The sequence below is a fragment of the Podarcis raffonei genome, chromosome 5 (assembly GCF_027172205.1).
Source record: "Podarcis raffonei isolate rPodRaf1 chromosome 5, rPodRaf1.pri, whole genome shotgun sequence".
Classification (NCBI taxonomy): Eukaryota; Metazoa; Chordata; class Lepidosauria; order Squamata; family Lacertidae; genus Podarcis; species Podarcis raffonei.
The window spans coordinates 40,237,032-40,258,384 of NC_070606.1; the positions used below are offsets into that span (position 1 = coordinate 40,237,032).

At 40.2% G+C, this 21,353-nt stretch overlaps 1 protein-coding gene across 1 annotated transcript in view; it reads right to left on the minus strand.

The window, feature by feature from the left end:
- KNDC1 (kinase non-catalytic C-lobe domain containing 1) overlaps window positions 1-21,353 on the minus strand; it is a 76,358-nt gene that overhangs the window by 37,222 nt on the left and 17,783 nt on the right. The window contains exons 4-9 of the mRNA XM_053388797.1: window positions 10,099-10,245; window positions 9,303-9,420; window positions 7,704-8,674; window positions 3,558-3,672; window positions 2,646-2,717; window positions 2,497-2,558 (exon numbers count right to left, since the gene is read on the minus strand). Coding sequence (XP_053244772.1) covers window positions 2,497-2,558; window positions 2,646-2,717; window positions 3,558-3,672; window positions 7,704-8,674; window positions 9,303-9,420; window positions 10,099-10,245 — 1,485 coding nt within the window. The remainder of the gene's footprint in view (window positions 1-2,496; window positions 2,559-2,645; window positions 2,718-3,557; window positions 3,673-7,703; window positions 8,675-9,302; window positions 9,421-10,098; window positions 10,246-21,353) is intronic.

Genomic DNA, 21,353 nt, shown 5'->3' on the forward strand with positions numbered 1-21,353 from the left:
GTATACAGTATTTCATATTTGGGTGTAGGAGATATTGTACTCAAAGCGCTAACTTGAGATGAGAAGCGTATGGGCAACAAATGCATATATATTGCACATAAAACATCTGATCAGCACAGGAAAATGTTCCATTAATGCTTAACCGCCGTTAAGATAGAAGAACAGAAGAAGTCAATTTCGCCCATTCTCTTGGGGCCAAACTAAACTTCACATTTTGTCACATAGTTTGTGGCTGCAGAGCCTTGATTAAACAAATAGCAGGCACTGGGGGCAAGGGACCCAAATCAGAACCATAGTTCATAGGGGAGGGAAATTAACCCTTTGCCCCACTTTGGTTTCAGGCACCCTCCAGCCAGCTATTGGCAATGGAGGTCTGATTCCCATTAGAGTGACAACAAGCTCAAAGGGTTAAAAAAAAACCACCACCACCACCCATGCCATGGTCTCAGTGCAGCTCCTCTGGCTAGACCATGGGTAGGCAAACTAAGGCCCAGGGGCTGGATCCGGCCCAATCGCCTTCTCAATCCAGCCCACGGACGGTCCGGGAATCCACGTATTTTCACATGAGTAGAATTTGTCCTTTTATTTAAAATGCATCTCTGGGTTATTTGTGGGGCATAGGAACTCGTTCATTCCCCCCCCCCAAAAAATATACCATATTTTTCCCTCTATAACACGCAGATTTTTTCTCCTACAAAGGAAGGGGAAATGTCTGTGCGTGTTATTGAGCGAATGTGTGGTCCCTGGAGCCAAAAAATCAGGCAAAAATCAAATCGCAAGTCACGGAGAAGGGAAACCTGAAAAGAGGAAGCGGCTGCTTTCCTGCATTCTGCCTCAGGGTCTTACTGCCCACCCTCCTCTGTTTCGTTGCTGTGTTTGCTCAAACGGAACAAAGAGCAGGGAAAGCCCCTCCCCTCCAGGCAAGCAGAGGGGAAAGCAGAGTGTCGTTCCTTCTAATTCCTCTCTGTGCTCTGAAAACATGCAGGTGGGAGAGAGAGAGAGAGAGAGAGAGAGAGAGAGCGCGAGAGAGAGAGAGAGAGCTGGCTGGTTTGGGTGCTTGGGTGGGGGAAAACTTTTGCCTTTCTTTCCTCCCTCCCGTTAAATCCCTCTCCTGCATTCTTAGCCAGCTGCTTCTCTGCACACCCCTCTCATGCTCCTTTTCCCTTCTTTGTTTTTCCTTCCCTCCCCACTTAAAATGTGGTTACAAAGCATAGATCCACATGGATCCTCAGGATCTTTGCATTGGGTCACCCCAAATTCACCATCAGATCACATAGCATGTCCATGGCTACAGCCTGCACCAAAAAAATCACGCACCCACTGTTGCCTGGGGCTGCAATGGTGCAAAAACATGGTTACAAAGCATGGATCCACAGGAATTCTCAGGATTTTTGCATTGGGTCACCCCAAATTCACCATCAGATCACATGTCTGTGGCCACAGCATGAAGCACAAAAATGATGCATCCACTGTTTCATTCAGAATGTTTTTTCCCTTGTTTTCCTCCTCTAAAAACGATGTGCGTGTTATGGTCAGGTGCATGTTATAGAGCAAAAAATATGGTAGTCTGGCTCCCCACAAGGTCTGAGGGACAATGGACCAGCCACCTGCTGAAAATGTTTGCTGACCCCTGCGCTAGACACTGACTATTAACAAAAATGAATTGAGAAACACCACACTACATAACAAACATTAAGCCTAGTTTGGTCTTTATATTCTCCAAACGCAATTACTCTAAAATTAACCAGAACAACATATTGTGCTACCACTTGGCGTTTTTTCAAAACATCCACAAAATGAGGTTAATTTGAAATATTCTTAAAATGTAAAAACTTTACTTTGCACTATTGTTTACAAATCTCGAGTACAGTGCCACAGCTTTCACTTTCAGTTTTGAGTTTGACTCAAGCTACAATAAATGAAGTCTAATGTCACAGCCAAACCTGTACTGCTTGAACTAGAAGCTAGAAAGCAGATGTGGCATTATTATAATTAATATTTTTTTTGAAAGAGTAAAACAGGAGCAGCAAGAATCGCCAATCCAAATTAGGACCATAATGGAACAAAAGGTTAAACTGCCTCTTACATACACATACACACAGGGAGAGATTCTAATCCAGATTGGAAAGCCCTTGCAACAACTAATTACTTTTTAAAAAAATATTAGTAATTGTGTGAATAATGTCAAGTCTGTTTTGATACTTAAGAAAAGGGGAGGGGAAGGGGAAGACTCTCAAATACCTTTTTAGTTGCATTAAATATTCTAGTGACTAAAGAATTGGCTAAGCAAAAAGGTTTGCCTAATTTTTTTAAAAAGCTTAAAATAGTACTCTAAGGTGCCATGGGAAACTACTGTGTAAATATAGTATAAGATGGAGCTAACTTGGTACCACTAGCATCTATGTAAACCAGAAAATGTGCCCATTATTTTCTTTAAATATGTTTTTCTATTTAACTTTTAAAGGAAACAGCTATATTTGTAACATGTCACCATACCTTTTCAGTAACATAATCCTCTTCCTCTGTCTCAGGAGCCAAATAAAACATATCATATGAGCCTAAAGTATTAAAAAAAAATTAATCTATTTTAATCTTGGTGACAAAAATAAATAGAAATTCATAAAATTAACAGCATGCTAAATTACCTTCACTTTCAGGTGGAACAAACTGAACACTTCCATCACTGTTGATCAAGACAGAGTCTAAACACAAGTATGCTGAAAAACAGGTATTTTAAATATTAGAACTGCTGGGAAAACAACAAAGTCTTGCTTTCATAAACTCATTTGTTGGACTGTATATATTCTAAAATAAATTATACTTGAGTCATTCAGTGATTTGTGCTACAGGGATTGTTCAGACAAAAGCAAAACAAAATAAAGCAGCAATTAAGTACATCTAAACATTGTGGGCCCTGCAGTATCACAAAAGATGAAAAAGAGTCTTAATTTATAGCAAGGACTTTGTAATATCATAAGGCAGTACATAATATTCTGACATAATAATGGAAGAAAGTTTGTTAAAAACAAACAAACCTCCTTTCCCAAAAAATGAATGCTCTCCAAGACACTGACTTCCCCATCTTCCCTTGTAGAACAAAATCTGCCTATTTTGACTTCCTCCCTAACAAAGAAACCCATGAGTAGAAACAAATTTCCACTTGGAGATCTCTACTTCTCAAGTTCAGGTGGGATGGGATACCCTACATACTGGGGTGTATATCCTTACAATAGATGATGAGCCAGCTGGCTGTCTCAATAAACTCTTAAGGATGGGAAGCAGGCACCAGGGTTTTTCCAAAAGCCATTGCTCCCTGTCTGACTGCCCAGCGGTATCACAACCATCAGAAGATAGCCTTCTCCTCAGCTGCCCCCACCTCTTGGCATGCCACATAGCACTGGCCATAATTTATAAACCATAGATCAATGTGTACCTCCCAAATGCCAATCCACCTTCTCCTCACCAGGGCCCAGACACCTGTTTGCAGAAAGACGTGCCCTTAATGTCAAGATAATGAAATATATTAGTGTAAAAAGAAGAGATTAAGGAAGACCTACCTGGATAAATTGTATAGGTTTCCATAGCAAGCAAGCATTCATGGCATAAAGCCCAGAGCTCATAGTCTTTCAGTGGTTTGTCATACTGTGTTAAGAGACGTTTCAGAAAAACAGACTGAAAACAAAATATTAAGGACAGTTAAGAGACAAAAAGCATTTCTGAAGCCAAATTCACTGATTCAAGATCATCGTTTTATTCCTTTTCCACTGGCATACGAAGGGAAGTTTCCCCCACAGACAAAAATGAAATTAATAGATATATACAAAGAACCAGGAGAAACTTAAAAATGTAACTGGTTCCACTGTAGAGCTTTCCAACTGTTAGAGTGTTTAGGGAAAGTAGGGGAAATGTCTGACTATTTGCACAACAACTGGGACCTCTGTTGATTAGCAAATGCTACCTAATGTATCCTGTTTAAGCTCTCCAAATCTAGCAGCATTTCAAGAGGGTCTCAACTTTCGAAATAAGATTCAATTGAAATTAAACTTTGTAAAAGACAACAGAAGAGGAGAATAGGCTATTTTTGTCCTTAATAAAACTCCAGTCTATTCTTTGCAACATGTCAGAACCTCTTCAGCTATATCTGTCATCTCTAACCTGCCTGCTCTAAAACTTGATCTACCTTGGCAGCTGTGCTTTGTACATCTTACTTTAAAAGCTTCATCACTACTTAGAGCTCTCCTGTGAAACAAGCAAAAATGATATGGAAAGATAAGTATTTTGTGGCAAGCCTTTTATTCCCAGAATATAAGAAACATCGCTAGCGAAGTTAGCAGGATATTAACTTACTGCTCCAACAAAAAGATTGGTATTACTTATATATTTCACAGAAACAGGTTGATAGCACTGAGAGCCAAACTACAAAGTCAGCAATCTCGCATGGTGTTTTGTTGCTGAATTCTTAAGATGTGAAGACTGTAAGAGCTCTAGCTTTAACTGCTGCCATATGACAAAAAACCCCTATATTTATAAAACCAACATGCCAAGCAGAAGGCCTTACCTTTCCCCTGACCTGCTCAGTTTTTAATATTCCCTTTTCTTTTCATTATACAAAAGGCAGCATTTGACTCTCCAGTAAGACATCAGAGAGGGGTTACTGAGAAGTTTACTGAACATGAATTACATGTTACTGCAAACTCATATTGCAGCACAGGATAAACATGTCTTTGCTGATCCACTGAGGTTAAAATTATCTGCCTTTTATGCATCCTTATAATACTAAAGCAGATGTCAAAACACTTCAGACCTACCTTCCCTTTATAGGTGAGCTGCATAAAACATAATTGTTATAAAGGGATAAATCAAAACCAAGCACTGAATTTCAGGGGTTTGTTTTTAAAATGAAGCAATTCTTGTCGCTTTTCTTTAAAATATATTTGCTTTGTTCCTTTGTTTAAAAACATCAAAAACAATTTTACTGCAAGACCAAATCACAGAGTAATTTTTTCAGATACTCTTTCCATGAGTACATCTGAATGCAGGACATTTAGAACATAGTCATTTTTCAGAGGGGAAACTGTAGCTCACCTATCGCAGACCTACAATCAGCACCACCCTTAACAAATTTAAATTCCCAGGATGTTTTGGAGGAGACGCCATGTTTGCTCTAAAATGTCCAAATTGTATGGTGTAATGTGACCAAATTCCCAGTGTTGTGTTTGTAGCGGGGGAGAAGCAAAGCAACCATGATTTCAGCAACAACATGCATCAACACACTATGAGTTCACCTTTATACCTGTTACAGGTAGGTTGCCGTGTTGGTCTGCCGTAGTCAAAACAAAATAAAAAATTCCTTCCAGTAGCACGTTAGAGACCAATTAAGTTTGTTATTGGTATGAAAGCTCATACCAATAACAAATTTAGTTGGTCGCTAAGGTGCTACTGGAAGGGATTTTTTTTATTTTGTTTCACCTTTATACCAGTTTAGCTTAACTGTAGTTTAAGGTGATGCGCAAATTTTACTTGGTTTTCACTTCTGTCACTTTAAAGGGTTTAAGGCCACTGGCACAAAGCAATAGAAAGAATGCACACACAAGCTGTAGCTTCCCACACTAAACACTCTAGCAACTGCATGAAAAGAGATGAGATATAAAGGCTGGAATTATGTAGGTTAGAGGAAAAAGGAGCTCCAGTCACACTTGAATTGATAAAAGTGTTTATTTGAGAATTGCAAAGAAAAAGCCATTTAAAAGAATTCTAAAGATACAGTTTTGAAGCCAGCAGGCAAACAGGTTTGGCAATGTTTGGCAGAGAATAAAGAAAGCAAGGTTAGCATAAAGGAAGGCATACTAACCACTTAGGAAATGCAGAGAGGCATTATTTATGGGACAAAACAGAACACCAAAACCAATGGACTGGACTCCAATGAGCACACCAAAGTCTGCACAAGAAGGGGGATTTCTATATTCTCTAAGGTCAAGAAAATGTCACACACACAAGCACTACATTTTAAACACCACCTCCAGCATTGAGGAGAATGGGGAAAGCTCACATGGAGCTGCATGAATTGAAGTCAGCTGCAAAAGGAGCTGCGTGATCAAAGTTACCAAAATGATTCTTGTGCAACTTATGAGAAATGGAATCCCCAATCTAGGAAATGCATGCCACAATGGAAAATATCATTGGTATTGCAAAGCCTTTGAAAAATTAGTTGTAATATGTAATTTGGTGGTGGGTGAGGGAAATCAGAAAGTAATGCCTATGTACCTTATGGCACCAAAACTGTAGAATAAAGGGAAGCTAAACATGGATTGCAATAGATTTCAGTTAAAGCAAAACAGGATAGCACTGCTTACTATCTCACCTTTCCCAATAAACCTCTATATAATTTTAAAAAGATCCTCTTTCATGATAATATACTAAACTATTGTATCTCAACATCCTTGCATCTCAACAACCTTGCATAGATATAATTTTGGTTATTCAGGATGAAAGGATTAGTGACAAGAATCAGAGACACCTGTATGCTACAAAAGATTGCTGATACCAAGTTCTAATATGCAACCTTGTAGTCTCTTGGCACAACGCAGCAGTCTCTAAAATGTCTCACACCTTCATTTGGGGCCAGATAAAACAAGTTTGCAAATGCTTCTAAAGCCATTCTACTAGAAATTCTAGATTTTGTTTATTTGACTCTTCCTAGCGGTGAACAATTTCTTATACAAAATTAACCAGCAGAGAAGAAAGCTAACCATAGCACTCAACGTTCAAGTTTTCCGTTCTGCAAGAATCACACGTCTTATTTACCAAACCTTACTCAAGCTCATGCAAGTGAAACACAGGCGGGGGGGGAGAGGGAGAGAGAACATATGCTGGAAAATTAATCTTCTCCATCTCTAAGATGGGGAATTTAACCTAAATATCTTCACATCGAGTCAAACTAATTTAATTCATATATATTAGCCAAAATCAGCAAAGAATTCTGAACCTACTTATGAATCTACTAATTTTTAATATCTCAATGTATGCTATGACAAAGAAGAGAGAGTGTATCATAAGACACACATAAATTAATGACACTAACAGCAAATATATGTTTAAACTGCTTTAAATTCCTCCACATTGCTGCTGTCATTATAAAGCAAGTCATTCAGATGGAGCCATTCACCACTATTGGTGCAATACTCTCATAAATGTTTCTTTGACAATTCACAGTGGTGGCAGGGAAGAGAGAGCAGATTGCTCAACTGCCTAGTAAGGCACTACATAAGTAGCTTGCCAAGGCCACACGACACTAACTTAGCTGCAGAAAAGAAACCAGAGAATTTATTTCTTACAAAACTGACTGCAAATTGAGTGACTCAGGATGATTTCTATCCGCAGATAATTACCTTTAATTTATTCTGACAAAAGTATAGTGCAATTTAAATCTATAGTACTAGTTCAATTCAATTAAAGTTAACCATACAAATGTCAAAACACCAAAGGCTCACCAACCACACACCTCAATTCAGATCCTTACTAATTAAATCCTTTGGTAATAATGAAAGTGCTCAACTAATTGCTGCTGACTATAGTGCACGCACAATGTAAGCGAGTTACGACGTTTCCAAGGAAGACAACCCTCTCCATCCCCCAAAATTAACTATGTCCCTTCAATGCCACATTTAAGACAATTTTTAAAAAGAAGTTTCTGTTTCTACTACCTGCTTGCTGTTTCTCATTTCTGACTCCCTGCCTTCATATTGTTTCTCTTCAACATAATAGTCTTTCATCTCACTCTGATTTTGTTCTGGAGAACTTAGCAGGCTTGAGCTACATCCATTTTCATTAAATGTTCTAAGCCCCGTAGTCATCCTGTTAATATGCAACAGACTGCTTTCATTTGACCTTGTTGAAGTTTCTCCACAGTATTCCCATGATTTATGGTTTTTTAGTATCTTGCAGTCAGAATTTGATTTGTCTGGTTCATAGTTGTTTGAAGTTTCAGAACCCATACGAGTGTATGGAAGAATATATGCTTTTTTATCATTGCAGGTTGGCTTGTAGATTTGATAAGATACTTCTGGGTTCTTGTAAAATTCATCTAAATTATTATTTGGTTCCTGGAAATCTGCTGCCTTTAATCCAAGTTCATTATTTCCATCACAATGACTTAAGTTTCCCTCTAAAGCAGCATTCTCATTATTATTGACTTGAGATAATGACTTGGGCTGTAATGGATATTGTTTCCTTGTTAGTGGTCTGCTATGACTTACAAAGGGGAAGAAAGTTCTTGGGTCTGTCTCAGATTCAGACGGCAGCTTTGGAAATGCTTTTACTTTCCTCGAGCAGTTTCTTTTTAATGCATCTTCCTCCAACTCACTTGTACATGGCTTTGTGTCTAAGACAAGATTCACACACTTGCAGTAGTTGTTATTGCTGTTCTCTTTACAGTTTGTGACCTGAGTTGAAACATGCTGACAGCAAACATTTTCATGCACTGAGTTGGTTTTAATTTCTTTTATATCATCATTCCTGTCATTCATGGTATACGTGTGAGAAGAATTTCCACCACTCGCAACTTCCAAGTCTTCCACCTCTGGAGATGAATGCTCTCTTAAATTGTAATCTGTGCACTGTTCATAAGGTGAAATCCTCTCATAGACTTTTCCACTCCACAAGTTATCACAACTGTCTGGGTACAAAGACAGATGTTCTTATTAGAAACATTTTCGGTTTTCTCCACCTCCATCTCCTCATCCCATCCAAATTACAAGCAGCTTCCACTGATATTACATGCACACCTTATGCTGCCCTACAGTTGGAAAGAGACTGCTATCAAAAGTTGGTTGGCTTTTTAGAGAGAACCAAACCACAGATGGCTTTTAATGCAGCATCCCAAAGGCATTTCAAACCACCTTTCCCCTCCACTATGACAGAAGGTGTTTATACGATAGGCAGCAAATAGCCACACAACCCAACTGCCCCATTCACATATGTGGTAGTCTGACAATCTCAACATGCAAAATTAGTACAGTGCTAGAGGGTGCGGGACTCTACTTTTGCAGCAGTTGTGCTTAATCCTAAGTATTTGCTAGCAAAACAGGATATATGACTATCATAAAAATATCTGAAAACATGAAATAACAGGAGCATGAAAACTCACTGTAAGTTAACAATGGAAAAAAATTTTTTTTACTTAATACAGTAGAAAGGGACCTGGATTCCTCCCACCGTTTATAATTACTTGGGTTCTGTATCTTTAGCAAGAAAAAATGCTCTTGATTCCATTACACAAATGGGCTACATTATCGAAAGCATACCGTGAAAGGTGCCACATGATTCAATTGAAAGCACTCTTCTTCCAATTGCAGAGAGGCATTGGCAAATATCACTCGAGGAAGAAAGCTTCAGGTTCTCTTTACTCAATGATATGACAGTCTATAATGATAATTGTAAAGTAAAGCGTTTAATACCTATTTATCATACAGGACATGGACTTCAACATGATACAAGAGATTAGCATTCCCTAGGAACTACAGCATTTTAAAATGTTTTATAATGGATTACTGTATATCCTGGGGCAAAGTTTGCAACCCAGAACACCTACTTCCAGGTTTGTGGAGTTTGTAATCTGAAGCGTTTGTAAGCAGGCCTGTTCGTAACCCGAGGTACCACTTTACATATAATATTAAACACATGAGTGCTATTAAGGGAGGGTGTCTTTCCAAAGCATTTAGCCTTATTTAAAACAACCACAACCACCACCACATATGGCTTCCAACACAGAAGGTTATCAATTACTCTTGTGCCTAGTATTACAGTATGTAGAACTGTGAGCATCTGTTGTTTTTGTATTGCTGCTGCCACTTTGTTTCAAGTGATGTGTTGGGCTACTTTGAGTTGGAAATCATTCTGTGCATTTCCCTTTATCACCCCCTAAACCCTCTATTTACAGTATAATTGCTTTGCCCATCAAGCAACTGCCTTCCAAAGAGTAACTAAGAAATCATTTAAGAGTGGAGAAATGTTGAATGTTAAAGGTGACACATCAGGATAGTCAATATGATATGGAAGTTTCCAAGGCAAAAAACCAATCACACACTTTTTTTTTTTTACCTCGATATCTGGTCTCTCTTTAGGACTTTCTTCCTGCATTTGTTCAAGCAAAGCATGCAGATCTTGACTGAATTCTGAATCGGTTCCAGGCTGCATGATATATTCGAGGGCTGCTTTTAGTGTAGCTCCTAAGGAAAAGATATGTGCCTGCAATAATTGGGAAACAGAAAATGAGCACATTGTACAAACTACCACGTGTTCCCACTTAAAACCAGATTAGCTCCATTAAAATGAGCAAAAAGCAGCTTCAGCCATTTGTGGACCACAGATGAAGTAATACACCTGTAGTACACTCCCCCCACCTTATGTAAACACTAGCAGCCATCAGCAATGTGGTTCACTCAAACTGTTTTGAACCACCCTCCATTAGCCCCAGCAAGCATAGAAAATAGTCAGGGATTATGCAATTATAGTTCGAAAAATCTGGAGGACACAAAATTAGGGAAGCCTGCACTCAACTTTAATGTTATATCTTAGGCAAGGACCAGCCTTTATATACAACCTATAGTCATATAGTCCCTGAGGGTGAGCAAATTTTGGTAATCCAATTGTACTACGTGTGCACACCAGTACAAGTAAGAGGAACATTTAAGTATTCCTGCCAATGATCTTGATTGTCCACAGAAGGAAGCAGTTATCAGCAGCAACAATGAGTTGGAAGGAGCATCTAAATCATCTCTGAACATTGCATATAATTGCAATGCTTCTGATTTCAGGTAAAAATTGGGGAAAAAATGATTTGGCAGCATTCCACTAGGTGGAGCTTTCTCCAAGTCTATTAAAACCATTCACTGCAACTTTGACAGTGCTGATTAATTATCTGCAATATATGTACACACAGCCTTTTAAACCCTCCCTACTTTTAGTGAAGAAGAAGAAGAAAACTCATCAAAAAGAAAACCCCTGTGTAAGCATTGTTTCACACAAGACAAAAATTTGCTACATGGGAGAAAAGCTGTGTGTCGTTCATCATCATCATCATCCTCTTACATGCATGCAGGTTAACAAAAGTTTCCAATTCATAATTCTGTACATCAGTTCAGGGATGACTGCTAAAACAAAGGTCTGGATCTATGGAAAAGGAAGAGAATATACACAGTGGTGGAGTATATGCTGTCTATATGGAAGGCTCCCTGGCACCTCCTGGGAAAAAGGAACTAAGCAGGAATGGAAAAGGACCCCACAAAGTTCATGGAGACCTGCTGCTGATCAGTGCATACAGTATAGTAGGTACAGGTGGGCAACTAGGCAGATTAATATATTCATATGTGAGGTTTTCGCATATGCTTCCACCTCCTGTGTAGGAAATATAGCAGTGAGCAGAGGAGGAATGACCGCTGGGAGGAGTGCAGAAAGAAAAAACACCATTGTACCCCTCCATCAGCACAAGTGGATGCCTTCATCTGCCCCAGCTGCAACCAAACATGTTTCTCCTGTATTGGTCTCTGCAGCATCTCCAGCTAGAGCTGGGTGGGTTCACTGCCTGAAACCCTGGAGAGCTGCTATGAGTCAGCATAGACAGTACTGAGCTAGATGGACCAATAATCTGATTCAGTATAAAGCAGCATCCTATGTCCCTAATTCCATTAGCGTTGTATTTGGAATGAGAGAAGAATCACAAAATTCCAACTTCATGAAAGCACAGCCCCTGCCCCACATAACCACTGTGTGTATAGCCTCCACTTATAGGCACAAGAAGGAGGTACACAGCAGTTTGCAGTGAGCACACATTTCATGGAGGGCTTAGGCTTCCTTCATCCTAGGAAGTAGTGGCACAGGTGCACTGAAAACCCAGGAAAAGCTGTACAATATGTGAGATAGAGAAACAGAATCTAAAGTGGAATCATCTACACCAGGCATGTCCAACTTGAAGAAGGCTGTGATCTATGATCCAATATAAAAACTGGCAGTGATCTACCACCCAGGGATGGGGGCAGGGTATCTGGGCATGTGCCGCCTGCTTCCTCCAATGCTGGCTTCTTCTTCTGAGGGGGCAGGGCGGCACTCCGCCTGCTTCCCCTGATGCCGGTTGCTTCCCCTGACACGGCAGGCATGCACAGCAGCAAAACATCACATCCTGTGAGAAGAACTTGATGGTTGCTTCCCTGACTGGGTGCACATGTGGCATCGCAGCAGCCCCTTGGGCGCATCTCCAGCAGAGGGAAGGCCGCGATCTACGAATATTCATCCCACGATCAACTGATCGGTCATGATTGACACAATGGACAGGCCTGATCTACACCATAAGTGCCATAATCTGAAGCTTCTGCCAAGCAGAACTCTCCTCCATCAGTGACATGATGTTGAATAAGACAGGGACTGCACCAACCAGCTATCATCTTTCATGATGCAACAGCATATATACGTTTCATAATATTTAACAAGGTATGTTTCACGTGTTAGTGGCCAGAATGGGTTAAAAATCCCTCCACATCCATGAAAGAAGAGCTGTTGCAATCTATGAACGGTGTTGGCAAAAAGAATTCCATTCTAGATTAGTTGCTTTATTTGAAGTAAATAAGTTGAAAAATGCTCCAGACCGGAGTCATTAGCCTCACTTGAGCCTAGAGAAGCATGTCCTATAATAAAGTTTCTAAGGGAATTCAATCTGATTAATGAGAACGCCAAAAAACAATCTCAACATGATACAGTATCCAAACAAAGAGACAAAAAAGCTCTCCCTAACTGGAATTGTTAATGGTGAGTAATCAGATGGTAGGAGAGGATAATCTGAACTTGTAACAAGGTATCAGCTTTTAAAATAGCAAAAATTTCAGCAATAACTAGAAAATCTTAGCAATTCAGCTGACTCATCACCACAATAAATCTTTAAGCTAAAGTTCAATTTCTATCAAACATGTGCAGAATACATAAAGATTCTGCAAGATCATCTAATAGTTTTCTTGGGATATTCTTAACATTGCCTCTTTCCCTGAGAGCAGGCCTTGGAGGTGGCTTGCCAGTTACCACACAACAATCTATTACAATAATAAAGCTATGAACACCCTCAACTTCAGAACTAAACAACAGTTAGTACAACTAAATCGCATCAGAACTAAACAACCTGAAAGACCATTTCTTCCCCTCCACTGTCCGCTAAGAGCATTAAGATCAACAAATGGAATCTGTATTTTTCCCCCACAGCCCAATGGGCTTTTTCACTGGTGGTATCAGTGTTGTAGAATTGTCTCCCTGCTGAAATGCCACTGGCACCGGCGCTTGTCCAGAAGCTGTAGCTAATAATAAACCTCAGCATTCCATCACATGCAGACCATTGCAGTAAGCTCTGTTTCAACCCTGCCTAGTATCCTCAAGTAAGACTTACCACTTTCTCAATCAATAGTTTGATCATCTGCAGAAGCTTTGGTCACACCCTGAGTTGGCAAAGCTCATCTGATAGCAATAAAACCCCAAGCCTTTTGTATCATCAGCACAGTCTGGAGGAATACAGATTCAACAGGAGCCTTCTGTTTCAAGTTTTCACAGATCAAAGGATTGTAGAGTTGGGAGGGACCATGAGGATCATCCAGTCTATTCCAACTCTCTGCAATGCAGAAATGTCAACTAACTCAACCATGACAGATGACCATCCAACCTCTGCTTTACAACCTCCAATGAAGGAGAGTCCACCACCTTCTAAGGGAGTCTATCAGTCTATTCCACTGTCAAACAGAAGTGTTTTTTCAATACCTGCTGAAAACTGTTCTGTTCCATCAGCTTATACAGGCAATTAAGAATACAATTATAGTTGGCTGATAGATGAAATTTGCTAGCCATGATCTATGACCTTCACTGACAGAAGTATACTCTTCCAAGGCAGCTAACAATAAAAATACAATCATACAATAAAAATATACATAGATAAAATAAAAAGAGACAACAGCTGCATTTACTATTAATAATATCTTATTATTTCAAATTGCCCTGTTACCATTTTTGGTGAAGGCAATATACAAATCTCTCAATAAAACAGCCCTATCCAAAATTACCCAAAATGAACAGCAAAAGCAGACCAATAACTCAAAAATTGCTCTTCATGGGAAAGCCAGAAAAAGACAATCTAGGAAGCAAAGAATTCCAAAATAAATGTGTTCTGATTAATAAATCAATTCATTCTGTTAAAGCAAACCAATGTGTCCCTAAATCAAGGTATCTCACCACATTTTATTTTCCTGATGTTCTCGGCCAAGCTTCTGAATAGGCCTGTGTTATCTATATGGGGGAGTGAGGTGGACAGAGATTGGTTACTTGGCAGTCAGCTCTCTCCCCTGAAGATACTTAAAGAGCCCCACTGTTCTTTTAATTCAGCAGGTGGTGACAGCTATGAGTCTGTTAGGGAATTTTAGGCTGGCTTTAGTACTGGTGCATTATGCTGGTGCAACCCAAAACCCATTTAAATGGGCTTACCTCAGTAAGCCAGTTTAAGGGAAAAAATACTCCCTAAAGGGCCCCAAGGGCATGCCACAATGTCATATAATAAAGAAGCTCCTAAGAGGGCATGGCACATTTTACCTGAAGGCAGAGACACCATTTCTCTGAAATCAAAAGCTCCAAGGAAACAAAACCCCACTCAGATAAAAACCCCTTGGCAAAACAAGTCACCATCAAATACGTTTTTTCGGAAACTGCCTTATACCAGGTCAGACTATTCGTCCGAATAGTCTTCTGTCTGAGGACTTATTATTTGCAGATAATAAGGTGCAACAGCTTATATACAGAAAGCAGAATCTAACAGGATGTTCCAAACAGAGATAACTTACACTGATTCAAGTGCCTGAGCTATTTGCATTTTGTACCACAAAATAGGAAGTGTGGTATGGAAAGGCATCGCTCATACTGGAATTTCTGGCTAGGAGCGAGCACAGTCATATTTGTTAAAAGGAGGGCCAGTCCAACAATGATCCATTTGCTCCACTGCAGCACCCTATCACTTACAGCCATCTCTACAGCAGCAGTACCATCAATTCCCTGTATGTAGTACAAGGTGCAATGTAAGGGGGGGGGGAATGAAAAAGACATAGTGCAGTTGGCACAGATATTTTTTTAAAAACAAACTGTTTTGGATAATCCTGAGTTATGCAGGTATAGGAAGGGTTGTAACCAGGATATTCAAGCATATATATCCACTACTAATTTTCCCGACCAACAAAGGCACCTACATTGAATAAATAGTCAAATATCTTTGCTATGGCTTTGAAGAGCACATAAAAGCCATTCTGGAAGTCACTCTTGGCAGGAAGTCAGGGTACAAATATAATAAACCAAACAACAGTAGCTATGACAACATCGTTAGAAAAGGTGAGCAAGCTGCTGGTCATTGATAGCTGTGTATTAGTTCAAGGATGAGAGGCAGCATACAGCTGATTACTAACTGCTGAGGATCATGAGCAGGAGAATGCGACTGAGCTCATGCTCTGCTCTTGGGCTTCCCGTGGCATTGCCGGCCTCTGAGGGAAATGGTGCTGGACCAGGTAGGCTTGTGGTCTGACGCAGCAGGGCTCTTATTGAGGTTCTCAGCTAACCAAAAATGCAAGGTTTAAAACGCTCTTTGAACGGGCAAGTTTCTGATTGCCACTGAAGTTTATTTTGGCCCCAAAGCCCTGAAAGTAGTGAACTAAAATGCAATCCATTAAATGCACCATAAAAACAATCCATGTTCATTTTGAAATACTTTGTCAGTTAACTCAACACATAAGAATAAAATGAAGAAAGCTCTTCTTGAAAGAGCAAAGCGTTCCCTAGAATCAAAATCTCGAAAGTTACAAGAGGTAGGTTTTTGTGAGCTTTATGGTTGCATGTAAAATCTTGAAGGTAATTGTTTTATTATATTTTGACCCCTCATTTTCTCCAAAGAGCCTAGGGTGGTATGTATGCTTTTCTTCCCTCTCTCCATCTCCATCATTATATCTGTCAGGGGACTGCTATCGGAACAGGGGAGGGGGCAGGTGAATGCAGAGAGCCTCTGATGCTGCTGAGGAGCAGCTCCTCGTCCAGCGGTGAGGGAAGCCACACCTCCAGTGGAGCAGAGGGGGAAGGGGGTAGCCAGGTGAGGGGAGGGCTCGAAGATGCGACTGAGAGCCCAAGAGCCTCACCTAGCCCGGCTGGCCAGGAAACAGACATGCCATTTCCATCACCCAGCTTGCGCAGAGGGGTGAAACGTAAGGAGGGGAGGCGGAGATTTGGGGTGTCTAAGTTCTTATGTTGGGGGAGAAACTGGAAGGGGCCACTCCCAGAATCTGCAAGTGACTAAGACGGACATGAACTTTGGGGTTCTGCACTGTAAATAGTTTTTCACCAATAAAACCTGTAAAAGACAGATCGGAGTCCTGCCTGGTGACTCGCGAGCAACAACTTCCAAACCCGACAATATCCCAACCACCACCCTGAAAAGTAGGTGAGGTAAAAGAGATCACAGCTGGTTTGAAGTCACATAATAAGTGTATAGTCAAATGTGGATCCCACCTCCAACACTCCAATCATAATACCTGAGTGATTGATTCGATTTATTTATTATATTCCTATGGCGCTTTTCATTCAAATGGCTCCCAAAGTGGCTTACAAACGATAAACAACAATAACAGGATAGAACAAAATGGAACACCACAAACAGAGAATAGATCATATAGAGTAATTAACAAATCATCAGTGAAACAATTACAATCTATAAAATGGTTAACAAATCTACAGCTAAAAAACAGCAACTAAACATCTTAAGTTTGACCAAACTGCGGGAGGCAGTGGAAGACAGGAGTGCTTGGCATGCTCTGGTCCATGGGGTCACGAAGAGTAGGACACGACTAAACGACTAAACAACATCACAATTAAAGCAAAAGTCATATTATATGATTAACAAATCAATAAATTGATTTATAATCAATAAAAGAGTACTAACAACATTAACAAAATTGCAACCAAAAAATAAGCTAAGCATTGTTAAGTTCAGACACACTCTCCACACCCCCATAACCTTTCACTCTATTCAGCTCATTAAAATGCAGACACACATAATGCCCGTGGCAACAACTGACTTCTGAAGGTTCCTTGGGCTGGAGGTGGGGCTAACCACTGTCTGATGGCAAACAGGGTCTCTTCTCATAGCTCTTCTTCTGGAAAGAGATTCCTTATGAAGGCTCCTAGGGCTTGAGGGTGGAGCAAGGCAGGTGGGAAAAGCCATTACCTGCTGGCCAGCACAGAGTCTCTTTCCCTTATGGCTTAAAATGTCAATTTTAATACTCTGGGATTTTTGTTACAATATTCTGTTGTTCTAATCTCTTTTATGAAGGCAGGAAGGGCCACGTATATAGAAAAGTTGTGGGAAATTCAACAAGTAAGGAACTTGAGAGCCTTTCCACTTTTTCTAGCTCTGTTTCCATGGAAAACAGCTATCTTTCTTGCACAGGAGTCTTGAAAATGCAGTCATCAAGCAGAGTGTGTCTCAGTAAGATTTTACACATCTTATAAGAGTAATATATAAAGAATTGTAGTCTCTATTCAGCTTTAATAAAACACTCCATTTATCACATTACATTCCATAAAACACACCTCAGCAAGGTCCATAGAGCAACAAAGCCATATCGGAAAAGGGAATTAGGAGTTATCCTGGCCAATTGCCCATTTCAAATTTATTTAGTAAAACATAGTAAATTTTGTGCTATAGCAGCTGCATCACTAATTCAGGACAAAGCAGTGACGAAGATGGTCTTTGTTGATTATAACACAGTTACAGAAACAGTAGGAACGAGAGAGAAACTAAAGAAAAGATTGCAAATTCACATTCAAATATTATAAATTCCCTATCTTATACAAAAGCTAAAATACATTCATAAACTAGGTTAGATGGAATAGCAGAAAATTATATTTTACTTATTTCTTTATTGATTGATAAATCACTTAGTCATCAACACTTCTAATCAATGTACCAAAAAAACCAAACAAACTGATATGATGAATAAGAACAATAAAATTCACAACAAAACTAAACACTACCATAAAATGCCTGCTGAAATATGGAAGTCTTTGTCACATGCCTGAAGCTCCAATCTCAGTTGGAAGAGAGTTCCACTAGCTTGGGCCGTAACACTGAATGCATGGCTTCTAGTAGTTACAAACTATGTGGCTGAGCCATGGGGATCACCAGCAGAGACTCCCCTGAAATATCACAGTGACTGGACAGTGATATAGGGAATCAGCTGGTCCCTAAGAAATCATGGAGCCAAGTTGCAAATTTACAAGGGCCTTGAAAATTAACACCAGAACCTTGAACCTGTTCCATTTACACATGAGCAGCCAGTGCACCACTGTTATATGGTAGTCTCTCCCCATTGACTGTCTAGCTGCAGAATTTTGCACCAGCTGGCTCTTCCAAGGATAGCTGTACACAGAGATTGTGTCCTCCCTAAAAGAGGGCACGTGTTGCAGTGAGACCTGGAGATTGACCTCCTGTGTTGTGGGTGGGTTGGACTGGTTTGCCACAACATGGATTGGTAGGTCCCTCCATGTTGGGTTCAATCTGACCAATAGGGTGCTGTCCAAATGGACTGAGGGACCTATTTATACCCATGCACGTGACCCAGAGCTTCCTCTTTTGGCTCGTGCATTCGGAACACCCACCCACCTCTCCCTAATTTTAGGGATTTGTGCGATTGACCTTGCTATGCCGTCGTGTGTCATCTGTCGTTGGGACAGGGGCACGGTAGGAATTTCCCCACTTGGCCGATTGGCTGTTGCCATTTGGGTTTCGCCATAGCAAATCATCACAGCTTGTAAGGTTGCGGATAGGCACTGGTTCAGGTGATAGGGATGGGAGAATGGTCTCGCCATCCTTATGTGAAGGGTATTCCGTTAAAGGAATCCAGGGACTCAACTGGTTTGGTCAACCCCTGAGAGGGGGTTGGGCCCATACCTGAGTCCAGGGGGGCAGCTCTGTGGTGAACAGAGTCTGTTCCCGGCTTTTCACCTTCCCAGGTGTTCACTTTGGCTGACCTATGCTGGTGCCCTGGGTCAGCACTGCCTGCAAGAATGCAGGGAGCTAGTCGAACCAGAGCCTATGCAACCAATCGCTTTCTGTAATCAATAAAGTTGTGGCCTAAATTCTGCCAAAAACCAAAACTAAAATTTGAGTCATGTGTGAATTTATTTAAGGGGGAGGGCAATGGGTCTGAACACGCAACACATTGCAATAATCAAGTCTTGAGATTGCCAGTGCGTAAATTACCACAGCTACTTTATCCCTGTCCAAAAAAGGCCAAAGTTGGCACACCAACCTTGGTCGAAAAAAGGACTCCTAGCCAGGGAAACTACTTGAGCCTCAAAAGCCACAGACAGGCTGAGAAGCAGGAGCAGAGACACAGTTTCCCTGTCTTACTCTCAATATACCGTAGGTCACCCATCAGGGCCATCAGGGCTGATTCAGTCTCAAAACAATGCCTGAAGACAGACTGAAACTGCTCCAGATAGTTTGTATCGTCCGGGAACTCCTGCAAATTCTCCACCATCACTCTCTTCACCACCTTGCCCAAAAAAGAACGCTGGTGATAAGAACTGGAGGCAAAGGTTCCAAATGAATAAAAATAGAGGTGAGCTCAAGTAAAGTAGAGGTAAGTTTAGGAATAGGGGAGCAGCAATAGAGAGACAACAGGTTTCAAGACCAGCATTCTTCATTTGTGAATAGTCCACTGCTGTGTTTAAATGATGCTACTATAAATATCTTCAGTAATCTCCTTTCTGTATACATCCCATTGAGTCAAGAAGCAACAAAAAGGAATGGAGGTCTATCCCAAAGGTCAATTAAGCATGTGAAATTTAAAGCAGTGTAAAGCTTTAAATGGCCTCCATACAAGAACTTAACACAGAACATTTCATATGTAGAAAACAGGGGGATACATATTGGTAATCTACAATATCTGTTTGAATGGCAGCTTTGTAACATGGACAAATGCCTGTTTGAGGCTGAGCTGACACTAGCAATGCTTGTTAGCCCCAGCAGAAACCTACTGTGGCAGTGCATAAAATGAATCTATTAAATAATTCTCAAATGGGAATTTTTGTTGCAAGCCTTATTTAAAATTCACTATCATCTCTTTCCAGCATAGCGCAATACTGGAGAAAAAATGAAGATGAAATCCCACTGGGGAAATGAAAGGTTCCACATTTGGCACCTAAAGATGAACATGGGTTTTTTTTTGTTTCTTTGGAAAAACAGCTAAACAGCTCACTATAGTGCTCAATATTAGTTTTATACTAAATCTATATTTTCTCATGAATGTGCTGAGCAAGACTGGAGTCTTCTCCACTGAAGCAAAAGGGCAGTATTAGAAAGAAAGAAAGAAAGAAAGAAAGAAAGAAAGAAAGAAAGAAAGCTTAAGGCTAGATAAATAAGTAAGTCACAAATGTTGAAACAAGCTAGCAACAACAACAAAAAAAAACCCTGCTAAATTAAATGCAGTTCTCAGCTCTTTAATTAAACACTGCTACTAATAAACAATGGTACAGTATACTGAGAGTGTATTAAAAGCTGAACAGTTTTAAGAGAGTAACTGGGAAACTTTTCTGTGCACATCTTATTGACGTGTGAATATTTATTTCTTCTCTGGCTCATTTTAGTGTAAAGTGCAGAGCTTCATTTGAGTCATAGCTCTAGGAGCTCTTAACAGGAAGACTCACCTCTAGAATAAAGGTAGTAGTACTAGTGACTACGTAAAATTTCAGATTTATTCCTGTCTCCCCTTCCATGTATACCCACAAAAAAAAAATCATAGAAACCACAACCTGCAGCTACTTGTTCTTGAGCATGTCAGTTCTTGGTGTATCTGTTGTGTTTTAAAAGGTTGCTGGTTGCTTTGAGGGCTCAAGCCATAGTGATGCATAAATGTTCTAAATAAATAAATGCATTTGTGGATGTAATATGCAAGGCAATCCTATGGGATCCATCTCATGCACAGATGAGGCCTTGGCATGTTCTAAATGCTTGGCATAGTTTTTTTTGAAACATGCCTGTTCAAATGCCATGTCAACATTTTCCCTAAAACAACAGGTCACCTGGCCAGCTTCCTCACATTTTGGCTACACTAGAAACCTGAATACAGCTTGAAGTACACAATATCGAAGCACAGGATCCAGGAACTGAAAAATTGAAATACTCTACAACCCCTTTAACAGAGATATGCTAGGTATCAGTACAATGCATGAACTGTAAGTCAAGGCCAGCCTTGCGGGCATTAAAAAAAAAAAAGCCTCAAGATTGATTTGAAAACTTG